Source organism: Schistocerca piceifrons, chromosome 2 (genome assembly GCF_021461385.2).
Source record: "Schistocerca piceifrons isolate TAMUIC-IGC-003096 chromosome 2, iqSchPice1.1, whole genome shotgun sequence".
Classification (NCBI taxonomy): domain Eukaryota; kingdom Metazoa; phylum Arthropoda; class Insecta; order Orthoptera; family Acrididae; genus Schistocerca; species Schistocerca piceifrons.
The window spans coordinates 842,464,321-842,484,127 of NC_060139.1; the positions used below are offsets into that span (position 1 = coordinate 842,464,321).

Genomic DNA, 19,807 nt, shown 5'->3' on the forward strand with positions numbered 1-19,807 from the left:
TGCCCGAGGCAGGATTCGAGCCTGCGACCGTAGCAGTCGCGCGGTTCCGGACTGAAGCGCCTAGAACCGCTCGGCCACAGTGGCCAGCCCAACTCCAGTCAATGAGATTTCGGGCTGAAGACATGTCTGGGGACGTCCCAGACAGTGGTGGGTCACCAACCTGAGTATCGCCCGCCATACTGTCAGACAACCAGGAATGACTGCTTGGAGTGCCGTTTCGTTTCATAGCACGAACCGTTTGGAAGTCGACCCCGGCATCCTTAAAGCTCAGCGATACGTCGACGGTATCCTGTGTCCCGTTTTGTTGCCCTTCATGGCAAGCCATCCTGGGCTTTCATTTCAGCACGATAATGCCCGCTCCCACAGGGAGAGAGTTTCTGTTGTTGGTTTTCGTGCTTACTAAACACTGCCTGCCCGGATCCGTTCCCATGTGAACACGTTTGGAGCATTATGGGCACGGCCTTCCAACCAGCTCTGGATATTGACAATCTAACGCGCCAACTGGACAGAATTTTGCACGATCACCCTCAGGACGACATGCAACAACTCTATCAATCAACGCAAAACCGAATAACGCCTGCATAAGGGTCAGAGCTGGACCTACGCGTTACTGACTTGCTCAGTTTCCGAAGCTCTCTATCTCCAATAAATCATCCAATTTTTCTGAAATTGTAACTATTTGTATGTCTGCACATGTCTTTTTTCCGTCCCATTCGGATAATTCCTTCGTCGTGCGTCCATTTTCTTTTTTTTCCTTTTTTTTGTCTTTTTTTGTCTTTTTTTTCTTAAGGGCGTATATGCATACCAGTGCTTGCGGTTAACGACCCGCACAGAAAGTGATCAATGTACACTGATCTTCACCAGCCCTGTATGTGTCCACACCGTTACTGGCTATTGGCAATGATTTTCGCTGGGGAGCTTCTGGGCGACGGTTTGATATCTTACATTGCAACTATTGGGTTTCTCCATCAACTCTAACACCATGTGCTATTATTAAGCAACTACTTGCACATCTTCTGCTTGTACTTCTATATATCAAGGTCTTGTGCGGTCTTTTGGGATTACTCGCTGTCAGAAGATTATGCAGAAAAGCTGTGTACTGCGAACTTGAGAAGAAAGCTTCTGACTGTAAGGACGCATAGCAACCGCGATCAGTGCTTCCACGTTCGTGGGATGAAACAGTACTTGAAGAGCTGTCAGATTACGATAATAATGCCGCAGTGATTATCTGTTGCTAAAGTTGCCTGGTGATTCGCTGGCTGTTGAAAACACCTCTCGCTCTCACAGAGATAGTGAGCTTTATTAGGTATTAGTAGGACGTTATCAGCCCCGGCCGTTATCGGCGGTTCTTTTGTTCCACGGCAGTAGTACACGGAGGCGATACTGGGCGCCAGGCACACCTCTTTCTACCGAACTGCGCACGAGTGTACTCATTAGATGTCAACCGGTAAATGCAATGGATAAACCAGAGCCTTCCATACCACGGACCAATGACGTCATAACTACTCCTAAAATGCAACACAAATCCGATTTCAAAATGGTGGGGAATGAGATCAGTAGATCCCATGGTGTGAAAATATAAACATCGAATACATAATGGGGACAAATTCTTAATAATAATTACTGAGGCTAACGGGATAACCGTGGGAAATTGGGAGTTTCGGTTGGGCACAGACTAAAATCTAAAATAAGAACTCCAAAATCAGGAAAACAGTAAACTGAAAAAAAACGAAATATTCAGAATAACAAGATAATAAATGTTGGCTCCAAATACGTAAAAAAGGCGCGGACCAGCTATAACAGCAGTCGAAAACATTGTTTAACCTTTACAGCTCAGCATACAACGGATCCGTTTCACAAAAATCAGTGTAAGGAAATACAATACAGGTGCCTTGTAAAACAAGGAACAAATTGAAAGATTACTACGTTAACATCACTAAGACATAATGAGTCTCAATCTCTCAAAGCAAGTAGCACGCCGGACAAGAATCTTGTATTCGAAAATAAAATGTATTCGTAAAGAATGCAAATTTCACGTAAATCGTAATCAATGGTTCAGGTCGTTATTGCAACAATAAACGATTATAAGTCCAAGCTCTTTAACGAATGATGTCACTCATGACAATAATTCTACTTCACGTTTGTTTTACCAATAAAGTAAGTCAAAAGGCGATACCAATATATACAGCGAAAAGTCGCGGTAACTAACGAGGGGCGGGGTCACAAAATTCACATGACCTCTATAGCTGAACTGGGAAGGCCAATATAAATAAAGAGTACTATAATCTCGTAAATCATTTCCGTTTGAAATTACTTAGAAAGCAGTTGAACTTACAACCAAAAAACATAAAACGCAGAATTAAAAATTACCAACACTAACAACTCCATTTACTAGCTATAAAAATCACAATTCACACAATAAAAGCTTTAACAACGGATATGAACGCCACATACATGAAGTTTACAATGTTTTCCAATTACAGCAAAATTTCGGAAAAATTTAATGGTCGACTCCTTACCCACCAACTCCCGCCACAACAAGCGACTATTACATATAACTAACGGATTCATTTCACAAAAATCAGCGCAAGGCAATACAACAAAGGTACCTAAGAAAACATGGAACAAAATGAAGGAGCAATACGTTAACATCACAGCGACATAATGAGTCTCAATCTCTCACAGCAAGTAGCACGTCGGACAAAAAATATTACGTCACGGCCCAAAAGTCGACGGGCTATATCGAACGCTCCAGTTGGACCTACGGAAGAGATCATCTGGTCCGTATAAAGACACCAGTTCGGTTGTTACCAAATACGGTGTACAGAAGGTCCGAGAAGTTGCAAAATTCTCTGGTACTGTTCACTCACAACGACAAGTGAATCGTTTTTCTTTACGTGAAATAGTAATGGCAGAGTACAATCCATACTGTAGCAGGGTTGTAAACCTTGATTTGGCATCGGGCAGACTCGTAATGACCGCACGAATTATCAGCATCCGTCACTTTCGCACGCTGCAGGCTTGCCAGAGAAGATCCTTCAATTCACGCTCACAGACGCGCAACGCTATGAACGGTGTTTTCAGATCTGTTAATTTTTGTGCACCGTCAATACGATAATGTCCGAGGCCGTGATTAGTGATTGCACACGCTCTTCTTCACTTTTGACATACTTTCTATTTTCCGTGGTTTTCAAGTTAATTTGTCGTGCTCAATACGTATTTACATCCATTTTAGTACTTGTTAGGCTACATTTCTTTCTATTCTGAGTTGTATTTATGTGTCATTTTAGTGTATAACGAATATTCATTGTGCGGGCCGCTACAGAATCATAAAAGGTTTTTAAAATATGTACGATCTTTCGAATGTAGATAACGTAGTGAAAAGTACACGCAACTGAATCAGTAATGTAAGAAGGTAGACAATTTCTTCGTGGCGAATAACACACTGAAGCGCCAAAGAAACTGGTGTAGGCATGCGTATTCAAATATGGAGATACGTAAACGGGCAGAATACGGCGCTGCCGTAGGCAACCATATATAAGACAGCAAGTGTCTGGCGCAGTTGCTAGATCGGTTACTGCAGCTACAATGGCAGGTTATCAAGATTTAAGTAAGTTTGAACTTTGTGTTACAGTCGGCGCACGAACGATGAGACACAACATCTCCGAGGTAGCCATGAAGTGAGGATTTTCTCGTACGACCATTTCATGAACTGCTGTGGATTTCAGTGCTGGCCCATCAACATGAGGCAGCGAATCACCATTCACCGAAACATAATCGATACGGGCTTTCGGAGCCGAAGGCCCACTCGTATACCCTTGATGACTGCACAACACAAAGCTTTACGCCTCGCCTGGGTCCATCAACACCGACATTGGACTGTTGATGACTGGAAAGATGTTGCCTGGTCGGACGAGTGTCGTTTCAAATTGTATCGAGCGGATGGACGTGTACAGGTATGGAGACAAACACATGTATCCATGGACCCTGCATAACAGCGATGGACTGTTCAAGCTGGTGGAGGCTCTGTAATGGTGTGGGGCGTGTACGCTTGGAGTGATATGGGACGCCTGATACGTCTAGATACGAGTCTGACAGGTGACACGTACGTAGGCATCTTGCCTGATCACCGGCATCCATTCATGTCCATTGTGCATTCCGACGGACTTGGGCAATTCCAGCAAGACAATGCGACACTCCACATGCCCAGAATTGCTACGGAGTGGCTCTGGGAACACTCTTCTGGGCTTAAACATTATTGAGAATATCTGGGATGCCTCGCAACGTGCTGTTCAGGAGAGATCTCCACCCGATCGTACTCTTACGGATTTATGGACATCCCTGCACGGTTCATGGTGTCAGTTCCCTCCAACACTACTTCAGACATTAGTCGAGTCCATGCCACGTCGTGATGCGGCACTTCCGAGTGCTCGCGGCGGCCCTACACGACATTAGGTTGGTGTACCAGTTTCTTTGGTTCTTCAGTGAATATTGGTATGGGATCTTTTGGTACTGCAATTCGCCTTTAATGTGGGGAAACGTCTTGTTTCAAATAGAATGTCAAGCAGTTGTTGCGACAGTATTCGAGGGATTGTAGAGGGTTTCTTGAGAAACAAATCGAAGATAGGAACCCATGGCCGGAAACGTCACACAACCTGGTCTCTACCGCCCACTAGTGGGCGTTCCGGTTTTTGTGGTTAGCAGTAGAAGATAGCAATTTTAATAAAATCTTCGTTAGCTTTTCGTATAATTTTGACATAAAGTATTTGGTATGTAATTATTATACGGTTTAACTTGATGTAACACTGTATTATAATTTTTTTAAGTAATTCCCCTACTTTACAGATTATCTTTATCGCGAAACTGGCGGGCGGTTAGAAAATTTTAGTACTGACAGTGGTACAATAGCGGGCGGTAGTTGAAAAATGTTGTCTATCGCTGCTACAGAGCGTCGAGGTTACAGGCGCCGGCGCCTGTAAAGTACGCCACCCTCCGGCAGCAAACGTGACTTTGACGGACAGTAGGCGGAACGTCTCACAATGTTGTTCGTCACTCAGTGATGGCGACTGGTTGCCACGATCGCCGGTGGAGAAGGTGGAGCTAGCGGCTGCACAGACAGGCCTCATCTCCTATGAATGCGATGCTCTGTTCCCTTGATGGATGACGCTTTTGGACTTGGGAGTTTTCATTCGCACTTTTATTTTTCTCCTCGGCCCCTCTAAAATGCTAAAATATCCGGGTTTTTCGGTACACAGGAGAAAAATAAACTGCAGATGGAAACCCGTGTCCCAAACAGTCATCCACCAGGGCAACAGAGCATCGCATTCATAGGAGACAAGGCCTTCGTACGCAGCTGTTAGCTCCATCTTCTCCATCTGCGATCGTGGCGATCAGTCGCCATCACTAAATAACAAACATTACGAAACCTTCCGCTTACTGTCCGTGGGCGTACCAAGTCTCGTTTGCTGCCGAACGATGGTCTAGCGGCAGGCACTGGCGCCAGCGCATATAACTTCGACGCTCAATAGCGACGTTGGATGACGTATCCGGGCGCGGTTTCCCGACCTCAATTTGTTCAAGACACCCTCTACAACCCACCGAAGTTTGTCGCAAGATTTGTGGGACACCCTGTATTTCAAACGTTCTGGCAGTATACTTTCCTTCCTGTGCCAATCTGGCGATTCTCACCAAATTGTGGCGCCACAAATAACACTGCGTTCCCAAAAACACTTGACGCAGATTCTGGAAGAACACAGCTGAGGATGTAAAAAGATAATACTAACACCAATAATTTTTTGGATTTTTTGAAATAAGGCAAAATACAGTTTGTCGTATTATATACGAATGGCAGTTGCAGAAGGCGCCATAGTTAGGATATTATTCTTAGAACTGAGGCTGCGGACGTTAAGACGAACAAACACTGTACAGCCAAGGAAACTGGTACACCTGCCTAATATTGTGTACGGCGCCCGCGAGTAAGCAGAAGTGCCGCAACAGGACGTGGTATTGACTTGACTAATGTCTGAAGTAGTGGTGGAGAGAACTGACACCATGAATCCTGCAAGGCTGTCCATAAGGGTTGCACTTTGTCACGTTGAATGATTCTCTTCAGTCATCGTCGGTCCCGTTCTTGCGGCAGCGATGTCGGAGATTTGATGTTTTACCAGATTCCTGATATTCACCGTACACTCGTGAAATGGCCGTACGGGAAAATCTCCACTTCATCGCTGCCTCGGATATGCTGGGTCCCATCGCTCGTGCGCCGACTGTAACACCACGTCCAAACTTACTTAAATCTTGATAACCTGCCATTGTAGCAGCAGTAACCGATCTAACAACTGTGCCACACAATTGTTGTCTTATATAGGTGATGCCAAACGCAGTGCGGTATTCTGTCTGTCTACATATCTCTGTATTTGAATAAGCTTGCCTGTACCAGTTTCTTTGGCGCTTCAGTGTAGTTCCGAATGTACTTTAAGAGATTGTCTGTTTGTACGCCACTGGCTCTGTGGCATACATCATACTGTGCTCAGTTGTCAACCGTATTGCCCCCATACCTCATGGCACATACCAACGGCTACAGACGTGATTTTTCCTTACAGCTGTGATAACAGTGCCAAGGAAAATGAACACTTTCATACTACTTCACGAGAAAGTTAAGTGTCCGTAAAAGCCTGTGAGAAAGAGGAATTCCGTATCGAAAACGCATCTAATTCTGGGAAAGAGAAGTTCAGTGTCGAGATAACACCCTCTTGGAAGGGTGTAGGGCCTTGACTCAGCGCTGGCTGCGACGCTTGCAACAGGAGACTCGCCTGACGTGTCTACATCCCGCCTTACACGACGAACGAACGACTAGAAGGTGGTACAGGCGCGGTGGCACTGAAGCATGCGTGCGGACCCTTCTACACGTACCGGTAAGTCCCACATGGGCCTTAAAAATTGCATATAGCCGACGATATAATATGCCAGCAACGTTGTCCGGCGACACTGCTTCCACACGAATTGCAGCCACGTAATGTACTACCACATTACCGGCACATATTGCCCGATAATATTAGCGGCAATACACTTCCCGGTCAGGAGTAATTACAAGGGCTCTCACTATTACCACAAAATGGACGAACACGAGTTAGTGGAAATAAGTGCGCCTCTAATGCTTTTACATCACACAGGGAATCAAGTCAGGAAGAACACGAGAAATAGGGCTGTGTGGACGCCGCCTTTTTTAAATAAGCGGAATGCTTCCGAAAATTTAACTACTGCCTAACTGATGTTGTTTCGGAATTATACCAAAATGTCGAAACACGATTTCGAATATTTCGTACAAGCATCTGGTCCGAGAAATTCTAAAACCGATACAAATATGAAAGAAGGTATACCAGTTACAGCCAAAGTGGTGATCACCCTTTAGCCACTGGCGATTCGCGAAGAAATTTAAATTCACCTCATTAAAGTTCACTATTCATGAATAAGCCTCACGGTACCAACAGTATGCATTGCTTTGGTACAACTGAAAGATTTCAGTAAGAGAAGGCTAAGTAAGAATATATATATATATATTTTTCACCAAAACACGTACACACACACACTCACTCACTACTACTACTGCTGATTACACTATTAATTCCTGCTTCAGGTACGTATCAAGATATTACGAAGCTCACGACATCAAATTCAAACCACGTAGATCAAGAGCCACATATGCTTTCTTGAATTGCATTTGGCATAGGTTTGAGGACGTCGAAATTTTTTATATGCTTCAACGAAGTGTGATTTCGAGCTCATCGGAAACAGCTTGCCACCTGAATTTTTTTGTTTTCAGACTGCGATCTTCGTATACATTACTTTTTACATCCTATAGCTCTGGTCGCAGATAAATCGCATTTACAAAATTCGTAGTTCTCTCGTTTGTCTACGTTTGGTGGTTTGCTGTCAATCGGCAAGCTGTACGCTATCATGGTGAACGCTTTGTCCCTCGACCTTTTCAAATGTTGACTTAGTTTCTACCGGTTTCTCTGGTGGAGTGGAAAGAACTACTAAAGCAATGAGCTAATCGACTACATAGTAACTGCAGCGTCCACTGGTTGGGCGATGCTGTACTTCCGGCTGTGTCAAACATCATTCCAGGACACGCCGATCATTACGAGCGCCGCGAAGCAATGACGCAACGTCAGAGGATGAAGACACAGCGATAAAACAACTGACCCAAAGACCCAAGTCCAAGTGCTGCAAGTGCAGCGTCACTCGACTGCCATGGGTGGTTCTCGTGTCACATATTGGCCACCAGCTGATAACCAGGTGTCCAACACGCTGAGTCTTAAAACAAGGCAACATAATGATAAAGTGGACTGCTCGTCGCCCTGATCTACCAGGTTCTTTTTAAAACGGTAAATCATTATAATCTGAGATCAACAAATTAGTGCTCAGATCGCTACACCAAGATATTTAACTAGGCGACTGACTGATTTCGACATTTTTTATCACTTAGCTAGGTGGAATTTCCCAACTTCAATATACGTGACGTATATTATCTCCGCTTTATTGCGCTGCCAGCTGGCTGATCCTATGCTTCATATGCACGCGCCAGTCGGTGGATTAATTCCTATCTATAACAGTGTTTCAGGCTAAGATATATATATAGAGGCGTTATCTAAAATAAATGTGCAAAAATAAACTGCGATAATTGCGGGCAAATACGAAACCGCGAAACGCAGTTACTACTGAAGAATTCTTAGGAAGGATGTTAAACCAAAAATCATAAAAGTCCGCGAAGTAATCTAATACGTCGAAATTTTTTTTTCAAGAGAACAATGGCAGCTCTTCTTATTTTTTTTATGCCCTCGTATAGAAAACGCATCACAAACTATACGCTGTGCACAGAATAATAATTCATAAGCAGTACATATTTAAATGTAGTTTGTGATAAGTGATTGCACTCAAATAAGCGGTGACGATTTTTCTGTACGATTGTTGTATTACATCGGCATGCGAAAAAAGCTTTTAGTTTCAACGGAATGGTGCACTTACGACGTGGTTTAACGTTTCGTGCGACACGTACCGAAAAAAGTGCCGGGAACTGGGTAAAAACGAAGAAAAAGTGTCCTGATTTAACTTGGTTGTACCCCATTGTCTAACGTGTACGTGACAATGGAGGTGAACCTTCCTTGTTGGAAATTTAGACTTTCAGTACTAAAGTGCGCGTTATTTATGTTGGCGGCCGAGTTTAGGTTCGTTCTGCGCATCTGACGTCACAAAACACAGTCAGCCAATGAACAGAGAACGACGTTGCCAGATCTCGACTGCGGTGCAGAGCATGGACGAGTGTCTTCAGTTTTAGAAACGTTCAGTCATAAATAAAGTAATAGAACAAAAGTAATGTCTTGATAGCAGACATTCTTTTATAGAAAGTTTGGAAAAAGCATTCTTTATACCAATTGCTTCATTTTCTATTAATTAATTAATTAAACCAAACAAGCAATAAGACTCCTAATTCAGGCGATAGCAAGAAAAGGTGTTTGTATCACTCTCACGAACCGCTTTTTCGCAATAAAGAACAGCGGTAATTGTTTATTTCCTATTGTACTTCGACGAAGCGTGAGTAATTCATAGTCATACCAACAGTGTTTGTCAGTATTTTGCGTGACGTGTTATAGTCATCATGATGTTATGTAGTCAAACGAGGTGCATTAGAGTAATGGTTAAGGTGTTAGGCTGCTACGCGAAAGGTTATGAATTCAGACCTTGTGCGGTGCTTAATATTTTCATTATTTAAAAACAATATCGAAGTGCCTTACTTCACGAATTATATTCGTTTGAATGCAATTTTTTTAAATTTCTAGTGCTTTGTCTCTTCATTAACCCTTTCGCTGCTGCAGGCACGTGCTCGCCGCATTCCGCGCTGTGTGCGATTTTGCCATCACTGCACTGCTCGCCTGTGCAGACACATGGTGTTCCCACTGCTTTGACACACTTATCATTCGATTTCACAAAAACTATTTGGCCCAAAAATTTGATTTTTACACGTCTTCTTGACTGATACCTTCCCCCCCATAAATGACTTAATTTTGGCTCTGAGCACTATGAGACTTAACATCTGTGGTCATCAGTCCCCTAGAACTTAGAACTACTTAAACCTAACTAACCTAATGACATCACACACATCCATGCCCGAGGCAGGATTCGAACCTGCGACCGTAGCAGTCGCGCGGTTCCGGACTGCGCGCCTAGAACCGCTAGACCACCGCGGCCGGCACTTAATTTTGTTTCGATGTTCAACGCAGTTATTATGCAGCATTAAATGTAGTAAACCGCTGCACGAAATTTTGAAGAGTTTGCAGAGGTAAAAGTCCATACAGTATACTTTCCGTATGGTCGATTTTAGTTGCCACAATGTTGAGAATGAAATGTGGACACGATACCTAAATTTCATATAAAATTTACTGTATAACAATCTCTCATTTAATTTAAGTACGACATAGGTGTCGTATGTAATATTGAGAAATATTCCGTCTTTCGCGACTGTAATAAAAGTATTGTTTACACCGAACGCGTTTGGCTTTATTTTAAAGCACTTCAATGAAGGAAAGGTATGGCACATACACAATGGTACTCATGTTCTCTTTCTTGTTTTTGTTCCATAGCCGCAGTTTTACCACTGGTACTGAAATATATTCCTCTTCTGCAACTGTAATAAGGGGCTTATTTAGACCAGACGCGTTTCTCTCTTTTGAAGCATATTCAGTGGACAGTATTTTGTCTCCACCATTGCCAAGTTACCTTTCGTAGTTTTGTGCTGCGGTAACACAATATTGAACGTTTGTGTTGGCAGATCAGTGTTTTAGCAAATAAATGATGTTTGTGTGTGCCACACACAAAAATTATATTTGACATAGCTCAGAGCACTTCACTGATAGACGGTATATTCAAGTCCTAATGTTTTTGTAAGTCCACAGTTTTGTTTAATGTATCTTGTCTACTTCCTTTTGATTGATTGAAGTGCTTTAAAATAAAGCCAAACGTGCTCAGTGTAAATAAAACTTTTGTTACAGTCGCGAAAGACGGAATATTTCTCAATATTACATACGACACCTATGTCGTACTTAAATTAAATGAGATATTGTTATACAGTAAATTTTATATGAAATTTAAGTATCTTCTCCACATTTCATTCTCAACATTGTGGCAACTAAAATCGACCATACGGAAAGTATACTCTATGGACTTTTACCTCTGCAAACTCTTCAAAATTTCGTGCAATGGTTTACTATATTTAATGCTGCATAATAACTGCGTTGAACATCGAAACAAAATTAAGTCATTTATGGGGGGAAGGTATCAGTCAAGAAGATGTGTAAAAATCTAACTTTTGGGCCAAATAGTTTTTGTGGAATCGATTGATAAGAGTGTCAAAGCAGTCGGAACACGATGTGTCTGCACAGGCGAGCAGTGCAGTGACAAAATCGCGCACAGCGCGGAATGCAGGGAGCACGACTTTGTAGCAGCGAAAGGGTTAATGCGGCCGTGATGGCTTTACTTCATGAACTGCGCGCTCCCCCCTAAACGTAAGCTTGCGAACTATGCTATACTATGGCGCTGCTTCTATTGGCGCATGCGTCGTGTGCAACTGACAACGCAGCAATCTCCCGCGTCTGGGCGGGCATGCGCGAGCCGCCAAGATAAAAGAATAGAACTATAATGTATTTGTAAGCCATGTTTACGGAAGGTTTGACTGCAGCTATTAAGAAATGACAGTAGCTATTAAATTCGATCAAAACGTTAGATCGTTCTCATTAGACGCGTGGCTGATTTTCAAGACGCCACAAACTACACACACACCCTTTTTTTGGTGAATCTGTACGTCGAAGGTTTCTGGAAAATTTGTTGTTGTTGCGGTGGCCTTCAGTCCGAAGACTGGTTTTAGGCAGCCCTCCATGCTAGTCTATCCTGTGCATCTCCGAATAACTACTGTAATTTATATCCTTCTTAATTTGTCAAATGTATTCATTTCTCGGTCTCCCTCTACAATTTTTACCTCCCCCCATCCCCACCTCCACGCTTCCCTCCAGCAGTACTAAACTGGTGATCCCTTGATGCCTCAGACTGTGTCCTACCAACCGATCCCTTCTTCTAGTCAGGTTGTGCCACGAATTTTTTTTTCTCCCCAGTTCTACTCATAAGGAAAGGCCACGACGTTGGGATCTCAGATTAACGTCAAACTTTGTACACTTTTATTACACCATTAAAACAACATAATGTGCAAGTCCCCCCCCCCCCCCCCCCCCCCCATGAACCATGGACCTTGCCGTTGGTGGGGAGGCTTGCGTGCCTCAGCGATACAGATAGCCGTACCGTAGGTGCAACCACAACGGAGGGGTATCTGTTGAGAGGCCAGACAAACGTGTGGTTCCTGAAGAGGGGCAGCAGCCTTTTCAGTAGTTGCAGGGGCAACAGTCTGGATGATTTACTGTTTTGGCCTTGTAACACTAACCAAAACGGCCTTGCTGTGCTGGTACTGCGAAAGGTTGAAAGCAAGGGGAAACTACAGCCGTAATTTTTCCCGAGGGCATGCAGCTCTACTGTATGTTTTAGCATGGAGAGCTGCATCAAACCAGTCTCAGGACTGAAGACCACCACAACAACAACAACAACAACAACAATGTGCAAGTAGCAAGGTGCACTACTGGGGGAATTCCGAGAAAATCGCAAGAGCACTTTTACTCGCCTATTATGTGGCTATGTATCTGTGCGTAGTTGCCAGACGTTAGAGTTCATGGTGAGCACGTAATTAGCGTTCGAGTTTTGTAAGACGAACATGTATGAGGCGACGGTTCGACTCCTGCTCAGACTTAATTATAAACCTATTTTCTTTTCATCACTGGTGATATTATTTAATCTGAGAGTCAATATAATAAAAAAACACGGGTATTTAAATGTAGTTTCAACTTATGCTTTCGATGTCTGTATGACAAATACCATCCTGCAAAATGTGATGTCGAGAACACATTCGACGAATAATTGTACATTACTCTTGAAGTGTGGCACACTGTGACTTCCTGTACTACTAATGGTGAATAACGTCATTAGTGTCATTACTTATCGAGGTTTGATTTGGGCTTTCCAAGCCTGTTCCTCGTCCTTGAAAATTTCATAACAAATAGTAAATAGTCAAATAACGTATGAAATTTACTAAAACTTCATGAAAATACACGTGTTTTTTCGTTATTTTACCTTTCAAATCTCATATAAATTAAATAATGTGATTAACACAGATTACAAAAATCAGAGTTTGCGGGATTCGAACCGTCGCCTAGTTCAATTCTGTCTTACTATGCTCGAACACTAACCGCTTGCCCACAACGACTTCTTACTGCTGGTATCTTCACACAGACACATCAGTTACGTAATAGAAACGTAAATGTTTTCTTGCGATTTTCTCGGAATTGCCAGAATATTTGCACATTATGTTGTTTTAGTGGCCTACTAAAGGTGTACAACGTTTGAAACAAATCTGTGGAGTCAACGTCGTGGCCACCCCTTGCCAGTACCACCTCATTAGTCACGTGACCTGCCCATCCAATCTTCAGCATTCTTCTGTAGCACCACATTTCAAAAGATTCTATTCTCTGCTTATTTCAACAGCTTATCATCCATGTTTCACTTCCATACCTGACTACACTCTATACAAATCCTTTCAGAAAAAGACTTCCTAACACTTAAATCTATATCCAATGTTAGCAAATTTCTCTTGTTCAGGAAAGCTTTTCTTGCTATTGCTGGTCTAGATTTTATATTCCCTCCACTTCGTCCATCATTAGTTATTTTGCTGCCAAAATAGCAAAACTCATCTACTACTGTGTCTCATTTCCTAATCTAGTTCTCTCAGAATCACCTGATTTAATTCGACTACATTCCATTAACCTTGTTCTGCTATTGTTGAAGTTTATCTCATACCCAGCTTTCAACGCACTGTCCATTCCGTTCAGCTGCTCTTCCAAGTCATTTACAATGTCATCGTCAAATCTCAAAGTTTTTATTTCTTCTCCAAGAACTCTAATTCCTACTCCAAATTTTTCTTTTGTTTCCTTTACCGCTTGTTCAGTGTAAAGATAGAATAACATTTCCTTTTCATGTCCCTCGATTTTTGTCACTGCCGTCTGGCTTCTGCACATATTTTAAACAGTCTTTCGCTCCCTGTTTTTTACTCTGCTACTTTCTGAATTTCAAAGAGAGTATTCCAGTCAACATTGTCAAAAGTTTTCTCTACGTTCTGGAAAATGTGCTTTCAATATTTCCGTATCTACAGCAACCTTTAATAGTGTGGCTGTGAAGATATTTGCTATCGACAAGAATAGGCACACGAATCATATCGTAAAGGGTTTCGATTAGGCTATATCTTAAAAATAATTCGTTGAATCCTCTTCAAACAAACTCCAAACGACAAGACCGGGTAATTTTGCGCATTGGCATCCTGAAATCGTACCATCATTGGTAAGGTACACGCATCCCACAAAGATTCGAAACGAAAACTCAGTTCTCTGAAAAAAGTAACTTTAGAACGTTTAATGCTATCAGGAGGCCATCATCATTGCCTAAAGACTCATTCTGTTATATTTCAGACACACTATACGGCTGCAGGAAGTATTACTGACAGATACGATTATGGTTACAGATTCTAACAAACGACGTATCCAAACAATTCATCCCAAAATGAAATCTCCAGTCATCAAGCTGAATTACATTTTTCGAGTAATTTCGTGCTCAAACGAAGTGCAGGCTACTGCAATTGGAGCTATAATGATTCTCTGATACGTATCTGCACCCTCCCCTTCCTTTGTCTTCAATAGCGTTGCGCTCAACATAAACTACGGTTTGGTAGTTTTGGTATACAACATAAATAGCGTAGTAAATGGTAGGATTATCTATAGTGCTGGTAGGGAAAGAAACATAATTGAATGTGTAAGAGAGAAATTAGGAGCTGACAACTTTTCCCTTTTGTCTTTTGTTGTTTGTTTTGCACACAATTAGAACTGCAGTGTTAGCCCACTCTGTACTTTATATCCTTACAGAATATAAATTGCGTTTTATAAGTAATAAAAATTAGTTAACTGCGTAACTTCTGCACTTTTACTGTTGTTATTTTGTACTCAACTGAATGTTCTTCATCATAATCAAAGACAAGAGTTTACTGATAAATGCAAAAGTTGTTTATGAGTAACAGAAAAGTGTTTGATATAAGTTCGACGCAGTACTGAAGCGATTTTTTATGTATTTTTGTTCTGCAGGTTTTCTTTTATTTTACCTTTTTGTTGAGGAAATTGCTTTTTCTAGCGATAAAACCGTGCGGTTTCACTATTTTTACTACAACATCCTTCTGTTTCACACTAAAAATCAACAATTTTCGACTACATTCTAAATTAAACATTGACAATTTCAATTTTGCTACGAATACTGTTTACTTTTCAATAACAGACTGGAGGATAACATTGTAGGAGAAAAAAGTTCCACAGGTGATCCGACTCTCCTTATATCTTCACTCAGCTTCTAGATTGTTCACTGCTTCCGGTTTTCAGGGGAATCTGGTAAAACACTTATCACGTACGCAAGGGAAGCGAACATTATGAGGTAACGCACGACAGGTATGCAACACGCCTAACGCACAGGTAATGTGGGTATGACCTTAACTGACCAAAGCTACCAGGAAAATTACCCTAGTCTTCGCTTGATTACGATACTCTACTGTAGCCTATGGTAATTTTACAACTCTGGCCTTCACTAATGTAATTTCTGTTGCACCGTCGCTGTCTACTATGGCGAACGATTCGATTCGGCCCTCGGTGGCCACAATGAATAAACGGTCGTGGGCGATCACTACCCTGTCATGGTGGCAGCGACTTTAGAAATATAATGTTCACATGGTCGAGCGAAAAATATTTTTGCCTATGAAACCAAATGTCAGACCATCTGCATTCCAAATATTACTCTGTGCTGAGTTTCCAATTATTTCCAGCCATGCTGTTATTAGACACTACAGAAGGAGCGTACCTGTTTGCTTACTGCCTGAATTACGCTGCTTAAGGTTAGTATTTTTTATTTCTTAATGCATGGAAATGAGTTCTCTTTATATCTGACACTATTGCACCACAGGTGCAAAATTACTGGGTTGCATTATTTTGTACGGACGAAGGCAGAAGAGCAATGAATGTATGAACAGTAATAGGTAAGTTTTTCGTTGTCAAGCTGCTGATCGACAAGACATGACCTGCTACATTTGTACGGTGACATTTGTCCATGCATATCCAATGGTCAAGAGCCCCAACTATTGTCACCAGTTAAGCTACAACTGGCGGAGAGAGAAATATCCATATCTACACCGATACTCCGCAAGCCACAGTACGATATGTGGCGGGGACTACCCCGTACCAGTACTTGCCATTTCCTTTTCTGTTCCACTCGCAAACAGAACGAGGGAAAAATGACTGTATGCCTCCTATGAGCCCTAATTTCTCGTATCTTATCTTCGTGGTCTTTACGTGCAACGTATGGGGCGATATTGTACTGGAATAAAAGCAAGTGGCGTTAAGTTACGCTGTGCAGGTCTTCTCAAGAGCTGGTTGTTTATCGCTGAGTCGAGGAACTGTCTGCAGCATTTGGAAAATACTTTTCATACCACAGTACTACTGTTGCAATGAAACAATGGGGACTAACAGAAGTGTTTGTTTATTTTTCTCAAAGGCTGACAATGGATCAGTTTTTAGAGGTGGCACAGAGTATTTGAGAAAGATAATTTAAACCTGAACGGCGCTCACCTACACCTTCTTCATCGATCACTGAAAAATTACATATCTTGTTGCAGTACCTTTACTAGTGGATGAAAGACAGATGGGTGTTCACCATTCCATAGACCACTTTAAAGTGTGGGAGTTCTTTTCTTGCACGCATTACACTTGTATCTGTTGTCTTGTCTCTCTCAAAAGAGAAGGGATCTTTCAAAAACTTCTAACTTCTAATGGCAAACTGCCGAGTTATTAGCAATGTTGCAATTGATGAAAGCCAGCTTTATTGCTGTTACATTAAAATAGAAACACCAAGCAAGAAACTTGAACCTGAAAAAGGAGTTCAGCTGATGCGTTGCAGTAAGACAATCTTGTCTGAAAAAGAGAAGAAAGAAACGTTGCTAGTCTTTAACCAACATAGGGAAGTAATACACGGAAGAATGCCTGCGTCAGGTCGGGTGATAATTCCGTAAAGCCGTGAATCAAAATGTGAACTGTATTAAGCTTCGAATATACCGTGATTTCCTCAGAGTACTCCTGATTCTATTGAGGTGCATCCAGAAAGTAAGTTTCCGTTTTTTTTTTTAATACAAATAAAACACAGCTACTTAGAAAGCTTTACTGACAGCAGGTACAGCAATGTTTGAGCTATTTTTCGACATAATCGCCACAAAAACTGGAACACTTGTCATATCGCGGGATCAAATTTTTTATTCCTGTGCCGCAGAAGTCCATCTGTGAATGGGACTGTATGCTGGATGATTAAAAAGATCCCAGCCGGACTTCTGCAAAACAGTTGCTGTGTGCCCAGCCATATTGTCATGGAGCAGCACAACACCAGCAGTAAACATTCCACATCTCTTGTTCTGAATAGCACCTTGAAGATCCCGCATTGTTTCACAGAAACGGCCAGCGTTCACTGTTCCAGCTCTGGGCAGGAAGTCGTTGAGCAGAATGCCCTTGCTGTCCCAGAACACCGTGCACATCACATTCTGCATCGACACAGTCTGTCCGAACCTAGAATGAGATTTTCACTCTGCACCGGAGTGTGCGCTGAAATGAAACTTCCTGGCAGATTAAAACTGTGTGCCGAACCGAGACTCGAACTCGGGACCTTTGCCTTTCGCGGGCAAGTGCTCTACCAACTGAGCTACCCAAGCACGACTCACGCCCCGTCCTCGTAGCTTCATTTCTGCCAGTACCTCGTCTCCTACCTTCCTAACTTTACAGAAGCTCTCCTGCGAACCTTGCAGAACTGGCACTCCTGAAAGAAAGGATACTGCGGAGACATGGCTTAGCCACAGCCGGGGGATGTTTCCAGAATGAGATTTTCACTCTGCAGCGGAGTGTGTGCTGATATGAAACTTCCTGGCAGATTAAAACTGTGTGCCGGACCGAGATTCGAACTCGGGACCTTTGCCTTTGACGGGAAAGTGCTCTACCAACTGAGTTTGGAAGGTAGGAGACGAGGTACTGGCAGAAGTGAAGCTGTGAGGATGGGGCTTAGGTAGCTCAGTTGGTAGAGCACTTGCCCGCTACAGGCAAACGTCCCGAGTTCGTGTCTGAACCTAGTCTTGACCGGGATCCACTGTGACGCCAATGCATTGACGGCTGCTCGGTTTCCGGGGTCAAATGAGAAATCCACGTCTCACAGCCCTTGACGATCCTGTCGAGGAACTCGACGACGTCATCGCGATATCGCTGCAGAAATGTCAGTGGATGATCTGAAGCGTTTCATTTTGTGCTTGAGTGTCACGATGTTCGGCACCCACCTGGCACACAATTTCTTGAACAGCAAGTGCTTAGTGACAATTTCGTGCAAAAAGGTCGCGATATCTGCGGAAAATTGCTGCTGAGCTCCGCAAGCGTGAAGCGGCGGTTCTCCAGGATGCGCTGCCGCACCAGCTAAATCAGGTGATAATTGAAGAGGGACGATTGCCCGCTGCGCCCTTCATCATGGACACTTTGATGATCTTCGGAACAGAAGCCTAAGCCAGCGACGCACCGTCTGTTTGCTCATGCTGTTCTGCTCTTAGACCTGACAGAGCTGATGATGAATTTCGACGGGTGCATTAAGGCACATTATCACTAACCGAACCCCGCAGGTGGCGGGAGAACGAATAACAGACGCCAAATCGGGGCACTGCTGACGCGGTACTGGCATCTGGGGCATCTGTCCGGCCGGCATTTGACTGTCACGTCATAGATCCGTTGCGCATGCGCAGTTTTCCTGGCTAAATACGCTTAGTTTAAAGGGAACACAACCAGGAAACTTACTTTCTGGGTGCGCGCTCTTATATGTACTTTTGTCACGGACGAGCAACTGAAGAATCGGGTAAAAGAATGTGAGGTATTCTGTAGACGACGAACTCCACCAGACATCGTGAGATCAGGGTGGTAACCTACCAGAATATAGGAGGAAAATGTTTTCATAAGCGGTTTCGAGGAAAAGGTATGTACTGTGTATGGTGAGCATTACTTCTAAAATGAAAAATGGAGTTGTATTTGGAAATATTGCTACTACCCTTTGTGTCTTCTTCCAGTCTGCAGTTGTTTTTGAAGTGCTAAACTATACATTCTGGGCGACAAAAGATATTTTTCGGGCAACGTACCAACTTTTACATCTGAACTTTCCAGCACACGTAACTACACTCTTTGCACCTAGTCACAGTGAGGGTTGACAGCAAATTTTTCCTTAAGAGAATTACTATCAAGTCACAAAACCAAATCTATAAGTATATAATAAAATTAAAGTTCAACAAATGACAATACTCACTTTTTGAAGTATTTTCCAGTGCCTTCAGTTTCTTAATAAATATAAACCCGTCTCACTTCTGGAGGGATACACTTCAATGGTGCAGGAAACCTGTAACATACCAGCCCACATTAGAACGAGCTATATTTCACTCGTATTGAATAATAATGCGCTAAAGATAAACTAGAACGATTCACATCCAAAAACAAAACAAAACAAAAACGGTTCAAATGGCTCTGAGCACTATGGGACTTAACTTCTGAGGTCACCAGTACCCTAG

The 19,807-nt window shown here is 42.7% G+C and overlaps 1 protein-coding gene across 3 annotated transcripts in view; it reads right to left on the minus strand.

Moving 5' to 3' along the window:
- The window catches only part of LOC124776757 (long-chain-fatty-acid--CoA ligase 4), a 263,835-nt gene that overhangs the window by 130,577 nt on the left and 113,451 nt on the right, over positions 1-19,807 (minus strand). For all 3 annotated transcript variants that reach the window (XM_047251886.1, XM_047251891.1, XM_047251887.1), the window contains exon 2: positions 19,549-19,638. In XM_047251886.1, coding sequence (XP_047107842.1) covers position 19,549 — 1 coding nt within the window. In that variant the 5' untranslated portion in view covers positions 19,550-19,638. The remainder of the gene's footprint in view (positions 1-19,548; positions 19,639-19,807) is intronic.